Consider the following 16,240-nt stretch of genomic DNA (forward strand, 5'->3'; position numbering starts at 1 on the left):
GATATCTATATCACAGCAATCTCCTCTATGCATTTGAAGTTTGAATTGCTATTTCCAACACATGTAAGTACTCAATACAACTCAAGTTATAATTGTTGGGTTGGAAAATTTGAAACTTTCATATGATACATGGAACTGCACTATATAAGGGCAAAAAAACACTCATTCAGGGAAACTGAAATGCCTATGATGAATGACTAGACACTCACAATCAATTACAATGGAAAATGATACATTGATAGCATACAACATGGGAAATTGGCAACCAGGATACAAGATATATAGATGGAAAAAAAATTAGAAGGTAACATCCAGGACAGCATATGCAGGAGCATGGTGAACGTTTGATTAGCAATGCTGGAGATCAGAACGGAAGGCCATTTGCACCATGACACCAAGTTACGAAGAAATTTACTTACAAAATTCAAGGCTGATTAACATACAAAACAGGGACCAGTCCAGCCATCTTGCCATCCCTGCCAGGGCGTTTCTTTTTAACCTGCAGCAATAAGTAGACAATCAATAACTGATTTTCCCAATGCAAAAACATAATGAATCCCAGCAAATTATAATTTATAGATCTAATCATGCAATATTACTTCAGACAAAATAGATAGAGATGACTCCTCAAAGACTTACATAAAACCAGCCATCTACTTCGTACTCAATCTCTACTTCTTCTCCAGCGGTTAAACTCAACTGCCAGGAAAACAATGAAATTAATTATCACCATATTTGCACATAGAAAATCAATCCTGCATTACAACACATCAACGAAGTGGATACAACGGGCCAGAAAGCCCAACTAACAAATATATGCATCAATGTGAGTCCTTGTCCAACAGCTTTTGAAGCCTAAAGCGATGTTAAGATGAGGCATTTTAATATCTATTAATATTATTTTATTAAATCATCATATTTTCATTGAATTTATGATTTTTATACTTTTAAAATTACAAATATCCCAATCTCATTATAAATACATATCCTCAAATATTAAGATTAAAAAAATAATTGAAGAGATTTTAACATGCAAAATTAATAGCCGAGTTAAATTTATTTGATTTTAAAAGTAAAATAATTTTCTTGGCTGAACAAATTTAAATTACACTGAATCTAAATTAAATCATTGATAAAAGAGAAATGACAATTATGTTACAACACATATTCCTCTTTGTTTTTTTTTAAGTGTATATCCGCTGCCACGATTAAAAAGTGTATCTCCAACAATAATGTGATTGTCCCCCAACCCCAATCCAGTTTCCTTCATCAGACACCCACTGACATCGGGCCTTAATCACAGCAAAATTATGGGCATTTTACTTTATATTGTATATAACTTATATGCTAAAAAAAGAATTAATTGAGGGCTTTTTGAGGTGAGGCCTAAAGCCCTTGCTTTAGGTGCCTCACCCTTGGGCTGGGCCTAAGGACTCCTATCACAATCTCTTTAAATATTATGTAGGAGGTCAAAGATTCAACCCCTACTACTAACATATCTCCCCCTAACAAATTAACCGCTAGCAATTTGTCTATCAACAAAAATATGTGACCCCTTATCAAATTAAATCCAACGTTAAAATTTTAGATCAACTTACTTCATCATCTCCTCCAGCCGTGAAATCATAAAGTGCAGACCCAAATTGTGGATTTCCAGATGAAATTCGTTCGTCATCTTGAGACTCAAAACTACGAGACCCTGTCCCAGCTAGAGGGTTCTCAAATGATTCATTTCTGTACATCCCAGGAGATGAGTATGGTGGAGGCTCCTCTCTTATCTGGAAAGATTTTGAGATTTAATATCAAAACTTAAATTAGAAGATTAAAATGTAACTAAAAAGGGAAAAAGGATCTTACCGGAGAACTAATACCCTCATAAATAGAGGGACCACTACCTCGGCTAGCCTTGTCCTGCCATGGATGATTCAGATTTTCATAAGTAATTAGAAATACAAAAAGTAAATTGTCAATAAGATATGACTCAAAATGTGAATGAACCAGTGATATTACAATATTGAAAGGTAATATTATTTAGGAACTCATTGGTCAAAAATCATTCTTAGAATATCTACAAAATTATCATAGCAGGAGAGAATGGTGCATAAAAGATTAGGAGAATATTCAGTACCGCTCCATATGAATTCGGCCGTGAACTGAACAGTGAAGGGTAGCTCATTCCACCAAAATGGGAAGATATTGATGTTTCAACCGATCCAGTTGAATCTGGAGATGATGATCCCAATGACTTCGCATCATCTTCCTGTTATTCCAACGAATTGAAGTCAGTGATACACACCATAAATAAAGTTCAAGACCTAATGCATCTTAAAAGCATCTAGCTTAATCTTTACCTCTAGTTCTGTAGTTTCTAGAAGTGTTTTTGCCCACATATCATCATAGCTAACAGAAGGCCTAGAGATTATATTCTCTTCATCAACTTCTGGGGCATCAGTTCCCGCACCCGCCAGAAATTCGTTTACCTGACGCCAAAATAAAAGAGCGGTTTCAATGAAAGTCAACAAGTTTCAAATAACAAGGAATGTTAGCATTTATTTTTGCATGTGTGTGTGTGTGTGTGTTGGAGAGGTGGACTGTAATTCTCAAGAAATATATAGAAAGAAATATACTTTTAGTAAGTATTAATAAAATGAATTCCTTTATTAGATTGAAAAGGAAAGAAAAAGACAAAAAAAATTTAACAAATTTATACCCTATTCATTGCTGGTGCATTATTTCCCCACAAGCCATCGTCGCCGAGGTTCGCTGCCCAAGCATTTACTAGGTCATCATCAAGGGCATCAGGCTCCGCAGCAGCTGGAGTTTTAGATGATTCATAGATCAGGTCAGATATACCAGTGGCAACAGCTGGATCACTCAAACCAGTTGATGCACTAATATTGTGGCGTGTACGATATATGTCAATGAGCTTGGCACTGTAAAAAATATCAGAGGAAAACCATATTAAAGAATGACGCCAATAACACAACAACCACAGCAAATACATGTTTCATGGTTTAACCAAAACATCCTGATTAAAATATGGAAGGTAGCTGTATAGATTTGTCATCTATATATTACATTACAGAATATTAGAAACTATAAAGAGATTCTTTGATCTCTGAAAATCTGATTCATTGATTATGAAAAGTTAGTTACAATATGGTTGAACACTTGCTTTTATAGATGGCAAGTGTTCGCCTGCAATAGCACTTCATCCATATTACTAGCTGACATGTGTCAGTCTATTGTAAAGCTGGGATAACTAACTCTTTGAGATAGTTACATACTAGCTAAGTCTATATTAATGTAGTGTGAATTGTGCTACATCTCTGATACAGAAAAGAAGGAATGTTGGTTTTATGTGCACTCCTAAAAACCAAACTAGCAGGCTTTTCGCTTTTGCCTCTCCGTGTAACAAAAATATTTTTCCCCTAAAATATAACAATGTTAAGTTTAAAATAAATATTTGATGATAATATGTAATTTATATCCTAATTCAACTAACAGGATAGTAAATTTTGACGTTGTTAAACAAATATAGGCCTTTTCTGGACACAAAAAGTTATATTTTTTAAATGAGGTTGGTTGCTCCTTTCTAGTTCTGTTAACAGATTGTTGCCGACAAACTCTGGTTGTACGAAGTAAAGAATAAAATAAAATAAAATGGAGGTGGATCATAAGATAAACAAATCCTAAACAAAAATATTTGAAAATTTATTACCATATAACACAAAATTACCCATCACTCTAGCTCACATTTCCCACTAATCAAAGAAATTGCTCAGAACTGAAGTCACACTCAAAACTAACCAAACAAACAAAGTGGCCATTCTACCGCTTCCTCTCATATGCTGTAACTCGTCCCTTCCTTTTATATTGCTGTGCGTCAGGTTTTCTTTTAAATTGTAACAACCCAACTATTTCGTTTTGCTTTTAAATTCCTGCACACCTCCGCCTCTTTTCCTGACACTATTTGATCCCAAGGCTTATTGGGGTAAGCTCCCGCCGTTGGGGATGCTCTTAAAACATTTAATTTCTATAAATGCATAATAAACTTACGGATACAGAGCTCTATATAAAGATCTAAAGTAATAATTACAAAAAATGATAACACTCAAAAACCTAAACAAAGTTCCTCGGCTCATTTTGAAAAGCTATCCCACTTACGATTCACTCCATTTTGAAAAGCTATTCCCACTTATGATGCACTCCATTAGATACAGAATGAGAAATTTGAAAGATTGATCCAAATACAGAATGCACTTTAATAATTTAGTACCTTATTGGACCCAATGGTAGATACTTTGTTCTTGGAACATAACAGAACAATGAAACAAGGTCTAGCAGCCTTTCATGGGTTTCATATAATTTCTTCAGTTCATCATCAGTCCACTCTTTCTTAGCATTGTCATGATTACGTACTTCCCTAATAAGCAAAAGCTCACGGATATCAGTAATCAGGATCAGCAAATTTAGATCAAGCATGAAATTGGGATACGACTCTCACTTGATCAAATCATCTTGTGCGCTATACATCTCATCCAGAACCTTTATCATAGGACTTAATAAAACTCCAAGGCCTGTACCACTAGCTCCTTGATCTTCTCCATTGCTAAGATGCACATCAGAGAGTTGTGACTGCAGACCACCTTGTGCCAAAGTGTGCAGAAACTCGTAAATCTGTAACCTGAAAGGTTCACCAGATCTAATTGCCATTGTTGTAAGAGCCTGCGCAGCAATGATTCGAATCTGCAAGTTCATTAAATAGAGAATAATGAACAGCAAGAACAAACAACCGTGCAGTAAAAATATGCACAAATACCCAGTGGTTGAATCTGACTAAAACTATGGGTAAGCCAACAACATTGCACTATAATTACAAAACATAGCTATGTTCATAAAATTATAGAATAATACCACTTAACAAATCAATTCAAACATTGCGATAAGGGGTGGTAAATAGGTAAATAAGGGAAATGACTCAGATGAGTTATACCTCCCAGCTTCCGCTAAATGCACACCTCTGAAGCCTGGTCAAGGCACCAGCTAGAGTAGGATTACGAGAACTAGCAGCAGCTACCATTTTATCAGCATCTAACATCATCAATGCAGTACCAGGAGGAGTAGCAGATTCCCAAGCATATTCGGAAGCAGCATAATTTGCATTCTCTCCAAGAAACCAGACCTAAAAACATAGGTAGTCAGTACAAAGTGAAATTAATTTGACATATTCTTGGGTTGCAGAAGCTAAATATGTAAGGTCTTCTTTATAAATAACAATGCTTACAGCAGCTTGGACTAGTCTTTGTAATGCAAGAGCAGACTTCGGATCAGATGCAGACACTCTGTCCACAGAAGTCAGACCAAGCATAGATCCTGGTTGTGGAGGTGGTAGATCAAGAACAATTGTAACTGCTTCTAAAGCTTTATGTTTCCCATCAGGACCAGCTCCAACAAGACATGTCTGAAAAAAATAGATTAATCATTTAGTTAAGTGTCCATTTAAGTCAAATCCATTACTGAAACTAACATTGACTATTATAAGAACATGGTATATGTGTGTGTGTGGTGATATGCATTAATATTTAGAGAAAATGTTGAAAACATGTTGTCTCTAAATTTTTTCAAGAATTAATTGGACTTGCATTAAAATTATTTTAATTCATCTTCACCCCATATTGCATAGGTTCTCTTCCTAGAAATTGATTTATTGAAGGATGAGTTATCTTCTTTCCGTCACTTGAAGAAACTAAAAGTGAAATTGGAACCATTAGCAATAATGAGATTCTCAAGATAGACCTTACGAAAAATAATAATATTATTTTAGACATAGAAGATTGTCTAAAAGACACATGAGTAAACACAGAAGATTGAGTAAACACAGATGTTTGTGTATGGATGTGTCTCTATCTCTACTTATCACCATTTCACCACTCCATTAAAAACAGATGCATATCAAACAAATAACAAGTTCAAAAAATTGTCAAAGTAAAAAGTATACAGACTTACTTTCCAAAGTAGTTGTAGCACATCAGCATCAACCTTTCCTGGAACTTTAGTAGCAAAAATTCTGGCAATTTCAAGAAGAGTAACAGCCATATCTGGAGAAGCCTTCAAAGACAAATTGAAATTAATGTTAGGGAAATTGTATACTATCCATTTTGTTCATTTGTTAATAAATTTTAAGCATTCCATTATGCATGAATACAAAGCACACATCCACATTGCTTGCATGAAGTTGTACAAAGTTAACAAGGAAGGACGATAATATGTATCCATGCTTCGACTCTAAAGGGCTCTTGTTAGGCCTCACCTCACAGCTTAAGCTTTTAGGAGAGTTGGTGTTTGGAGCCCGGACAAATTGAAATGAAAGATAGAAAAAATCTAAAGAACATAAATTATTGAAAACTGAATAGAGAATAGAATACTGCAAGGGTTTCCCCTTCACAAAGGATCTCTTCTTTCACTCACAAGCTAGCAAGCTAATAAACATACAGAACAATCCACTTATCTACCTAGTCTCCTCTTACTAACTAAAACTAAAAACCTGTCACTAACCAATTTTCCTTCTCTTTTATCCTAACAATACCATCGCCCCTCAGTTTCATCCTTGTTCTCAAGGCTGCATTATGATAATTTTCCTCTTGTTCAATAGTACATGAAATCAGGGCCCCCATCCCCCCACCCAGGTGTCCACTATAGTGTGGTGAATGTAGCAGTGGGGGGCAGGTTGGTTAGAGTGCCACGAGATAGACACATTTCTATTGTGCATGCCAACAGAAATTCTGTAAGGACTCTGAAAATAACCCACTAGCCGTTGCAAGTAGACCAGTGTCTAGCAGCTCCGACAGAGGTGGTAGGTCTGCCAGACTGTCTTGAGAATTACATCATACATTGTCACTTGCTTCTTCCTTTTCTTCTCCACACTGCTTTTCTTGTTACCTATTTTTTCCAACTCTGTACACTAATACTATGACTCTCCCGTGCCATGACTTTCATATTCTACCACTGCATCAACATTCCTTTTTGACTCAGCTTCTCAACCATCAACATCCACATGGATATCATTTACCCTAACCTCAACCTCAAGCATATGCTTCACCATGGTCTTAGTGTAGCTGGAGTGCCAAGACTCTTATCTTAGAATAGCTAGAATCCTAAGAAAGTGGCTATTCCCCCCTATCGCTGGTTCCTTCATCATTTCTTCCTCGACAAGAGATCCAGGAAGCCAGACCAATTTCTCAGGAACCCCGAGAAATTGAAAGGAAGAAAAATTGAAAAAATCGAAAGAATAGAAGTGTTACTGAAATTTAGCAAAAAATGAAAAATTGAATTCTCCCTAAAAGTAAAGGGTTTTCCTTCACAAGAAATCTCTCTCTTTTCCCTCACAAGTTAATGTTCAGAATGACCCCCTCCATCCATCAACCCCCTATTTATTTACTTATCTAACTAATCTCTCCTTATTACTAACTAACTGTCGCTGACCAATTTTCCTTCTCTCCTATCCTAACAGTTGATCTTTGACATTCAGCAAATTAACCTATATTCTTAGCACACAAATCCCATGGATTAATATCCTAATCATATTAGTATATCCACCACTCCTTCAAGTAATGGTTTATTAAACCACCCTAGGGGTGCCTAAGAGTGCTTTATTAATGATAAAAGATAGTTCGGTTACCTTAAAACGAGCATGTAGAGTGAGTAGTACATCATTCAATAGACCTGCTGACCAAGCCGGATCAGAGAGCTCTGATGCAATAATAGATTCTAGTTCATCAAATGAGTCAAACGGGCCTTGCATCCAGATTAACGCCTTGATCACCATCGCTCGTACATAAACACATTCACAGGCAACTGTTGTCCGTACCACTTCCATTAATGAAGCCAACATACCCGCAATGGTATCTCTACCAGCAGTTCCATTAGATACTGAGGAAGTTCTTCGGATACCTAAGACAAGGTATGAATTATGTAATTAGATGATAGTTCAGCATGCGTGGTTAGACAACCTATTTATCCTTTTTGTGCATCAACCTGATCATTATGTGAGATTACAGATTGCACATGTAGAAACATGCAAAAATAACTAACTTATAGACAAGAAATAACGGGATATTTTGAATTAATTGGAGAATGGAGATAGCCTAGTTTCTGAGATAAGAAGCAAAATATAGTGCTCTAATCGGACAGAATCAAAGTATTGAGATATCAACAAGACTGAATTAGAACTAGTGTGGATACAGGATACTATGTCACCTGATGAGATTGGTTTGACTATAGACCTATGTAACTATATGATGTTGTGGCAATCAAACTGCACTTATGTTCTATCAAATTTGGGTTTTCATGAATACATACACGCCCAATTTGAACTGGTCTTTCTATGTCAAAAATATCAGATATGATTTATTTCTTCTTGCAACAAGTGGACCAGAGAATTAGCAAACATCTATATAAAAGCTCTGCATCGGAACAGAATAGATTAACCTCTATGATACAGCTTGAGGAGGTGGGATGGACAAGAATAGAATGTGCTAGAAGTATTAAACAGGGATTGTAGTTTGCTTGCAGTAAGGTTATTTTACTAGCACAAATAAATAAACAACTGTGAAGGAGAACCCAACAAATATAATGTCATCAATATCCTGAAAAATATCACAACTGTGAAGGATCGGCTTTCGTAAAATCTTTGTTTGGTGAAGGCCCAAGATTGGTTTTTATATCCCTAACAATGATATTTAATATTCAAGAACCTTTGTAATCATCTCAGCCAATATTTAATTTTCTATAATAATTATGACGATGACGACGATGAGGATTAAAAAGACAAAAAGCCTTGTCTAGACTTCTATACAAGCGTGAACCATTAAAAAAATTAAATAACATTACTTTCAGGATGTGTACTTTCATCCGAATCATTCAAATCTGAAGCATCAGCAAATGTATTGACATGTGCTCCTTCATCAACATCCTGTATGCCCAAAGCGAAAGCAGCGGCCCGACTTTTCCCCATCTCCTGTACAACTCTAGCTGCTGCATGAAGCACAGGTCTAGAAAAGCTACGGAAAGAACTCTCTAACCTGAAAAGCAGTAAATAGTAGGCAGTGTGTATAAATATTAGGCAATTTCTACTTCAGCCAAGTTTGATGACTTGAGAATTCAAGGAGACAATAGACAAGCACGCAGAAAATAAAATAAAAAAATAAACGAGTTTATGAACCTTCTCATTACAAGTTTTATAAGAGGCTGTGGCCGTTTTATCTTCTGTGATTTATCTTTTGAACTCTCCTTCGATGATGCATCTGGTAACTTGAGAATCTCCCTGGTCAAACGGTACCACCCAGAAGCACGCTCCTCGGTCCTAAAGTGTAAACATGATAGGATTACAACCCAGCCAATGAAATTATGGTAAAAATTTCACAAAATTTATAACCTAGCCAATCAAAGATTTTATGGTTACGTAGGAGAGAATAGAAACTTCACTATATGATATAAATCACACCTCTCAGCACTGTCATATTTTCCGAGCACACACAAAATTGCCTCAAAACAGACTCTTTCACTAGGATCCAACAGAAGCTGATAAAGCACTGAATTGAACTGGGATCTAATATCTGGTCTCTCTGTACATGCATGTAAAACATATATTTAATCATCACAAACTTCCAAAGGATCAATTTTCATCAAAGAAAACAAGGATCTAAACACACCAACCATCTAAAGCTTTAGCTCTTGATATTGTACAGCATAACCTCGCTAGAGAAACTCTAGCAAGAACATCATGCAAATGGAGAACATCTTGTAAAGCCCCTGCAACATACACCAAAAAATGATGACCAGACAGTCTAATTTTGTACAAAAACATGAATATAGTAATCAAAACCCATAAAGCCTAATTTCTTACTATAAAGGGAACAAGTTAGAGCAGAAAAACTCAGAAATCGAGTATGCAAACATTTTCCTTGTGTTTTGATTCCATGGTTTTTTTATTCTATAGTTTATTAAATACCTGAAGTAATGTGAGAGTTCCTCTCCACATACACACAAAAATCACAAGGCAAATCTTGATTAAAATAGGTGCTTTGATATATTTTCATCAACACACAACCGGTTCTTAGTCCTAGTTTTTACTGAATAAAGAAGACATCACATTTAAAGTCATGCTCAAACACATACCTCCAGGCTGCACTTGCTTTCCTGCAGAAGAATACCCAGTAAGTATTAGATTTAAGGAAGTGGACTATGGAGAAATTGTTTCGAACATTTAATTGCAAAAGAATGTGATAAATCACCATTTAAATGCAAAATTATTATGAAGATTGTATATTACCTAAGGCCATTGCAACAGCATAAGGGTCCCTTGCTGCTATCTCAGAAACAATTTCCAGAGCATTCCTCACAGCAACCGGATCAGCAGATGAAATCCTGAAGTCAACTCTGTTTAGATCTGAGAACTAAACAGCAGAAACAAGGGAGAAATGCAAAAGCTAAAAAACGATTAAAAGTTCATGCCAGCTCCAAAATAAAAGAACGGAAATAAACAAAAAAATATCAAACAAAGAAAGCCGATGAATAGTCCTGTCTAAACCCTGGTTCCTGAAATTTCCAGAATCCGGTGTTCCTCTCAGTCGAAAGATATGAAACTACTGCGAACAAAACTTATCTCCACAATACTCTATTATTATTGTTCTTCCAATATTTTGAAACAACCTATGAAATATAGCTTTTTTATGAAATGTACTTAAATAGTTAAATTCATGTCTTTTTATGCTTGATACATGTTTTAACAACTTAGCTCAAAACAATGCAGAAACAAATTATGATCAGCTTATGGTTTCAAGAAACAGATTGGAGAGAGAGAGAGAGAGCAGCAGAGCTGTTCAATCGCAATAAATCAGATATGCAAACCCTTTTGAGAAATTCAACTAATTAGAAAACAAAAAAAGATTCTAAGAAAAAACTTACAAACCACAAACAATATTCAACTGTTTGGCAGATTAGATTTAGACTACATAATACTCTGCTAAGTTGGCTTCATATCTTATTGCCTATGTTTCCTGCCTTCTCATGCGTCACTATGTAATGGCATCCAGTATCTTCTATTTGTTTAATTCTGTTTGTAGCATGCTCCTAAAATTGTGTATCTTCTATTAATTGAGTCACTATTAGTTTGTTAGATTTGACATCTATAAATACTGAGCCAAGGAAAAAGACCCTCAAAAGAGCATTAACCCTGCCATAATCATCTGGCATTGCTAGTTGCTACACTCAGAGAGAGCAAAGGATAAAGGAAGATTACAACTTCAAGTGAATTTCTAAGGACCCGCATGAGTAACATTGACCCTAAGTGGCAACCTTGCCCGTCTTCATCACCAACACAAAAGAGAAAGAGGTTCTGAAGGGAAATTCCATAAATATGAAGCAAATAAGGCAATATTTTTAGCTGGTTTTGTTGAAAATTTTGTTTTTTTATGGTGCCTAATAACATTTAGTAACCTATGTAGTCAACCTTGCCGGGTGGGTTAAAGTCCTTTGTAGTTTTAGTTGGAGATTCTCCAGGTCTAAGCCATGAGCTGAAACGTGCACAGAAGCCTGAAAAACAAACTTCTCCCAGAGAATATTTGTCTGTGGGTCTTCTATTATACTAAAGCCAAATACACCGCAAAATAGGAAAGAAAGTACAATTCCGTAAAACGTTACTTAAACAAACTCATGCATGTCATATGCAGAAGAAAATTCATCTGCATGTTGCAAAGAAAAGCTCCAGGCAATAATTAGTAAGTATTAGATATAAGAGCAACTTACCCTAGTACCGCATAATGCAGAAATGCTGGATTTCCAGGATCTAGAGGAAGTCTTCTCAAAGCACTCAAGGAAGCATATTGTAGATTGCTTCGGATGATAGACTATATGGTCAAGCAAATTAAAAACATTAATAGGACTGCTAACTACATTAATGTGTTTCTATTTGACAATATTAAGTTTAGCATAAAATATTTGCAGATTATGATAAATCTTGGTATAAATTACATTACACGAAATTAAAAATATAAAGATCTCTTATAGTATATCATTCTACAAATGAAATAAATTCCAAAAAAAGAATACCAGCTCTAAAATGTAAAGTAGACCCTTTGAGATAGTGATTCAGATACAGCATTTTCGGTACCAGATAACAAGAAATTTGGGGCCACTATATTTCCACATTTTAGCAAAACTATTTTTACTTAAAAGATTTTAGGCTCAGGGAACCAATTGAATATTGCATGAGGAAAATCCCCAATCGCGAAGAAGCCACGAGGAAACTAAGAAAACCAAAAGCATGTGCTACAAAATACTTAACTTTTTAGAATTCTTGGTCAAAGGATCTACCATCAAGCTCAAATTAAAACAGAATGTGTTTATAGAAAGAACTATGCTACACAATTGAGTCGATGGATAGATTCATCTAATTCTAAGTGTTTATACCAATGAAGCACCAACATAGACACAAACATCGGACATGGCACTGACATGTCAACACAAGTGATAATTTTGGTGTCAGACACGCCTTCAATGTGAATTGTCGGTGCTACATAGGTTTAAACATCAATATCAATATATTTATTATATGATGCCCTAAAAAGATTCATACAATGTTATGTCATGATATATTGTTTCCCCCTTAAAAAAGAATAATGTTTTATCAGAAAGAACGAGAGGTCAAAATTTGTTTAAATAGCTTGCTCTCACTACATTATCTTTAAGAGCCTTGAATTTTGCAGAGCATTGAATGGCAAGATAAAACAGTTTTATAAGGTTTAAATAAATATGTTTAAACACACACCCACTGACTCATATATATCAGGACAACAGAAAGAATAGTTCAAAGAAATAATCATACTTCTTTATCACCGCCTTTACCCCCAAGTATGCCTTTCTTTTTCTTTTGCGAAGGATCACCAACCTGAAAATTTAAAACAAAAAAAAAAATTGAAAATTGCAGAGTAGCACCAACCTAGGAAACTGGAGAAATTTGAAACAACTAATTCCAAATACAGGTGGCCACAGGAATAATTGAAAATAAATTTGCAAAAGTCAATATTCTATATGCATCATAAAGACAATAGAAAAGTACAAACCTTCTCTAGTATGCCAAATACAATTTCATACAATCTGGACAAAATATCTGAGTTAGTTGAAGGAGCATATGTAAGCGCCTTCAAGGATTGCAGTCTTCGAGCATGAACTTCAAAATACAAGTTGAACAGGAATCAAGACATTATCTCAATATGGAAGACATACTTCAACAAGCTATGTTTAACAACAATATGGCATTTCATTGTGCATTTGCATAACAGAAAACTTAAGTTTAATTTCCAATAATTCTTGCTCAGAATTGATCATTCATCAATTCCAAATAAACAATAAAATTGTAGAGTTAAAATTTGATATCATTATACAATTGCATGACAGAAAACTTAAATTTAAACTTTATTATTTTCTCCTCTCTCTCATGGATTACAGAATTCTTTTACTGGATTTCAAAGGTGAGATATCAAAAGGATAGCCAGGCTCCACTGTTCAAACATAAAAGGATTTGTCAATCATGTCAGTTTAGTTCTCATGTCCAGTTTAATTAGTCGGAGCATATTATCAACCAATTTCTTCATTTTGTTCATTCTTTATATCCAGACATTCCCTTCTGAACATAAAATTACATTTCTCTTAGTTCCTTCCTCTCATGTACCAATCTCACTTTTTGCTACTGCTTTGAGTCTTCATAAGCAACTTATCCAAAACTACGTGAACCTAGTAATTTCCCATCTCTCCAGTCTTTTGTTCCCTTTGCATATGACATATGTAATTCATGTAAAATTGTAAAGGACATCAGAGAAGAAAGAACAAATGTCTTGTCATCTATATATATATATATATATATATATATATATATATATATATATATATATATATATATATATATATATATATATATATATATATATATACTATATAATATGTTGAAGCTTGTTGATAGAAATATTTTAACATCTTAAGGTAAATCCAATCCATTTGCAAAATCAAAGCAACAAGCCCTTCTTAATTCAGCCACTATGTATGAGTTCAATGTAATTTGCTTACATGGAATGAAATTCAGATTAACAATCCAAGATCAACAATAGATCTGTCTAATGGCAAATTATAACTACTCTGTATGTGCACAAATATTCACTGTGTGATTAAATGTTTAAAACCATAAAAAACAAAAGCAATTGACCTTACATTCTACATCAGCATTTGTGGCTTCTGCACTGAGTTGTTCTATTATTCGTGGCACGACATCAGCACGTGTAACACCTCCAACTGCATCAATGTCGGCCAGAGCATCCCAGTTAGGGGTGGGTATCCCACCACCTGAGCTCAAACCTTGGGAACCAGTGTCAGATAAAATTCTGGCTAGATAGTAATAGACATATCTCAGGACACTTTTATCCTCACACTGCTGATTAAGCTACACAAAACAAAACAAAGACATGTCATTTCCCCAACATACTAAGCAAGGGTAACCAAATTTCATAAGAAAAATGCAGTATCCCACTATCCCACTATAATGTACATTTCATAGAACATACAACTCAGCAATAGGTCCATACAGTAAAAAATATGAACTGCCACAGATACACAATAACCTTAGAAAGAAGTACCTAGGGGGCTAAACAAGCTATTAGGGTTTTTAAAAAAAAAACAAAATAATAAAGGGAATTGGAGCATACCATGAGAAGAGATGGGGCCAACGAAGGATCCACGGAATTATAAACTGCGAGTTTTGGAAACACATGCTGCACTAATTGCCGCTGTGAACTTCTCTGAAACCATATTACCATCAATCAAAAACAAACATGAGAAACTTTCGAAATTCCAGTCCAAACACAAAATCACAACCCCACAAAGAAATTTGCCACAATTATTACCTGATCAGAAGTAGCAGCTAGTTCATGTATACTTCTGGCAAGTTGTGAATATGAAACTGGCTGTAAAAACAAAGATCAAACACACAGAATTATGCATTATCAACATAATCTTCTTCTTCACAAGTAATAATAACATAAACCTTTCAACTACATCTACAAAATCAATGATCCAAGATGCAGAACAAATTAACTATCACCGAACCTTTTTCTTTTGTTTTTGAGGCATGATATTGGTTCTAACAGCAGCTTTAGCAGCGGAAATGGTATCATTCTGGATCTGCATCAATGTGGCTCTCTTCGATTTCTTTTCCGTAGCAGGTTTACCTAAAGTAGACGATAGAGATGTTGATGACGTTGCCGACGGAGGTGGAGCAGAAGTCGACGACGAAGATGAAGACGTCGCCGGAGTTGGATCGGCAGTTATCAGATCCATTAGCGTGGTTCCGGAAGAATCCTGCAGAAATGGAGAGTTAGGAACGTGAAACGTGAAGTTAAAATTTGGTAGAGTGTGAGAAAGTGAGAGATTACCGCCATTGGTGATTTGTGAATTGTGAGTTTTGTGATTGCGTTCCGTATTGTATCTGTATTTGTTTGTATTCTCTTCTTCTCTGTTGCGTCTCACCGTGAGGGTGGCCAACCGTGAAAATGGACGAATTCCGGCATTGATTTATTATTACTTTCTTAATTAATAATAATAATAATAATAATAATAATAATAATAATAATAATAATAATAATTGTTATAAACTGGTCTAAATCTAAATCGAACAATAATATATAGATGAAAAATAGAGAGAAATAGTCTGTCTTATTTACAGCTGGCATTAAGGTTGCAATATATATATATATATATATATATATAGGTAAATATAATGGAGCAATTACATGGGCCGATAACATATCTGGACATCTGTTATTCCTTTCCTTTTCTCGTTGGAGGTCGAGGGTTTGAATGTGTTGATGGAGTCCATGGTTGATCGCAACTTATTTTCGGGGGTATCGTATCGGCGAGCATGATCTGATCTCTGTTTTGCACCTTCAGTGTGTCGATGATACGCTATTGTTAGGGGTCAAAAGTTGGGCGAATGTCCGTGCGTTGCGAGTTGTTCTTATGTTATTTGAACTATGTCGGGTTTGAAGGTTAACTTAATAGGAATATGCTAGTTGGGGTTAACATATCCGACTCTTGGTTAAGCAGGTGTGTCTGCTCTGTGCTGTAAAGTTGAAAAGGTGCATTTCCTTTACCTATACCTTCCTATTGGGGGGTGATCCGAGGCGTATAGGTT

General features: G+C 35.3%; 1 protein-coding gene across 1 annotated transcript; it reads right to left on the reverse strand.

Moving 5' to 3' along the window:
• Positions 1 to 28: 28 nt before the first annotated feature.
• Positions 29 to 15,632, reverse strand: LOC123915595. Its single transcript, XM_045966771.1, has 27 exons — positions 15,483 to 15,632; positions 15,157 to 15,408; positions 14,955 to 15,014; positions 14,757 to 14,849; positions 14,266 to 14,494; positions 13,125 to 13,231; positions 12,887 to 12,949; positions 11,809 to 11,909; positions 10,334 to 10,428; positions 10,180 to 10,200; positions 9,718 to 9,813; positions 9,506 to 9,626; positions 9,224 to 9,364; positions 8,893 to 9,083; positions 7,682 to 7,953; positions 6,010 to 6,111; positions 5,288 to 5,464; positions 4,997 to 5,185; positions 4,508 to 4,749; positions 4,280 to 4,426; positions 2,711 to 2,933; positions 2,352 to 2,480; positions 2,129 to 2,260; positions 1,858 to 1,911; positions 1,599 to 1,778; positions 640 to 699; positions 29 to 499 (listed from the first exon to the last, which is right to left on the reverse strand). Exons 1-27 carry the CDS (start codon positions 15,486 to 15,488, stop codon positions 425 to 427), a joined length of 3,558 nt encoding a protein of 1,185 aa, XP_045822727.1. The 5' UTR covers positions 15,489 to 15,632; the 3' UTR covers positions 29 to 424.
• Between the last annotated feature and the right edge of the window lie 608 nt (positions 15,633 to 16,240).

Source organism: Trifolium pratense, linkage group LG3 (genome assembly GCF_020283565.1).
Source record: "Trifolium pratense cultivar HEN17-A07 linkage group LG3, ARS_RC_1.1, whole genome shotgun sequence".
In the NCBI taxonomy this organism is placed as follows: domain Eukaryota; kingdom Viridiplantae; phylum Streptophyta; class Magnoliopsida; order Fabales; family Fabaceae; genus Trifolium; species Trifolium pratense.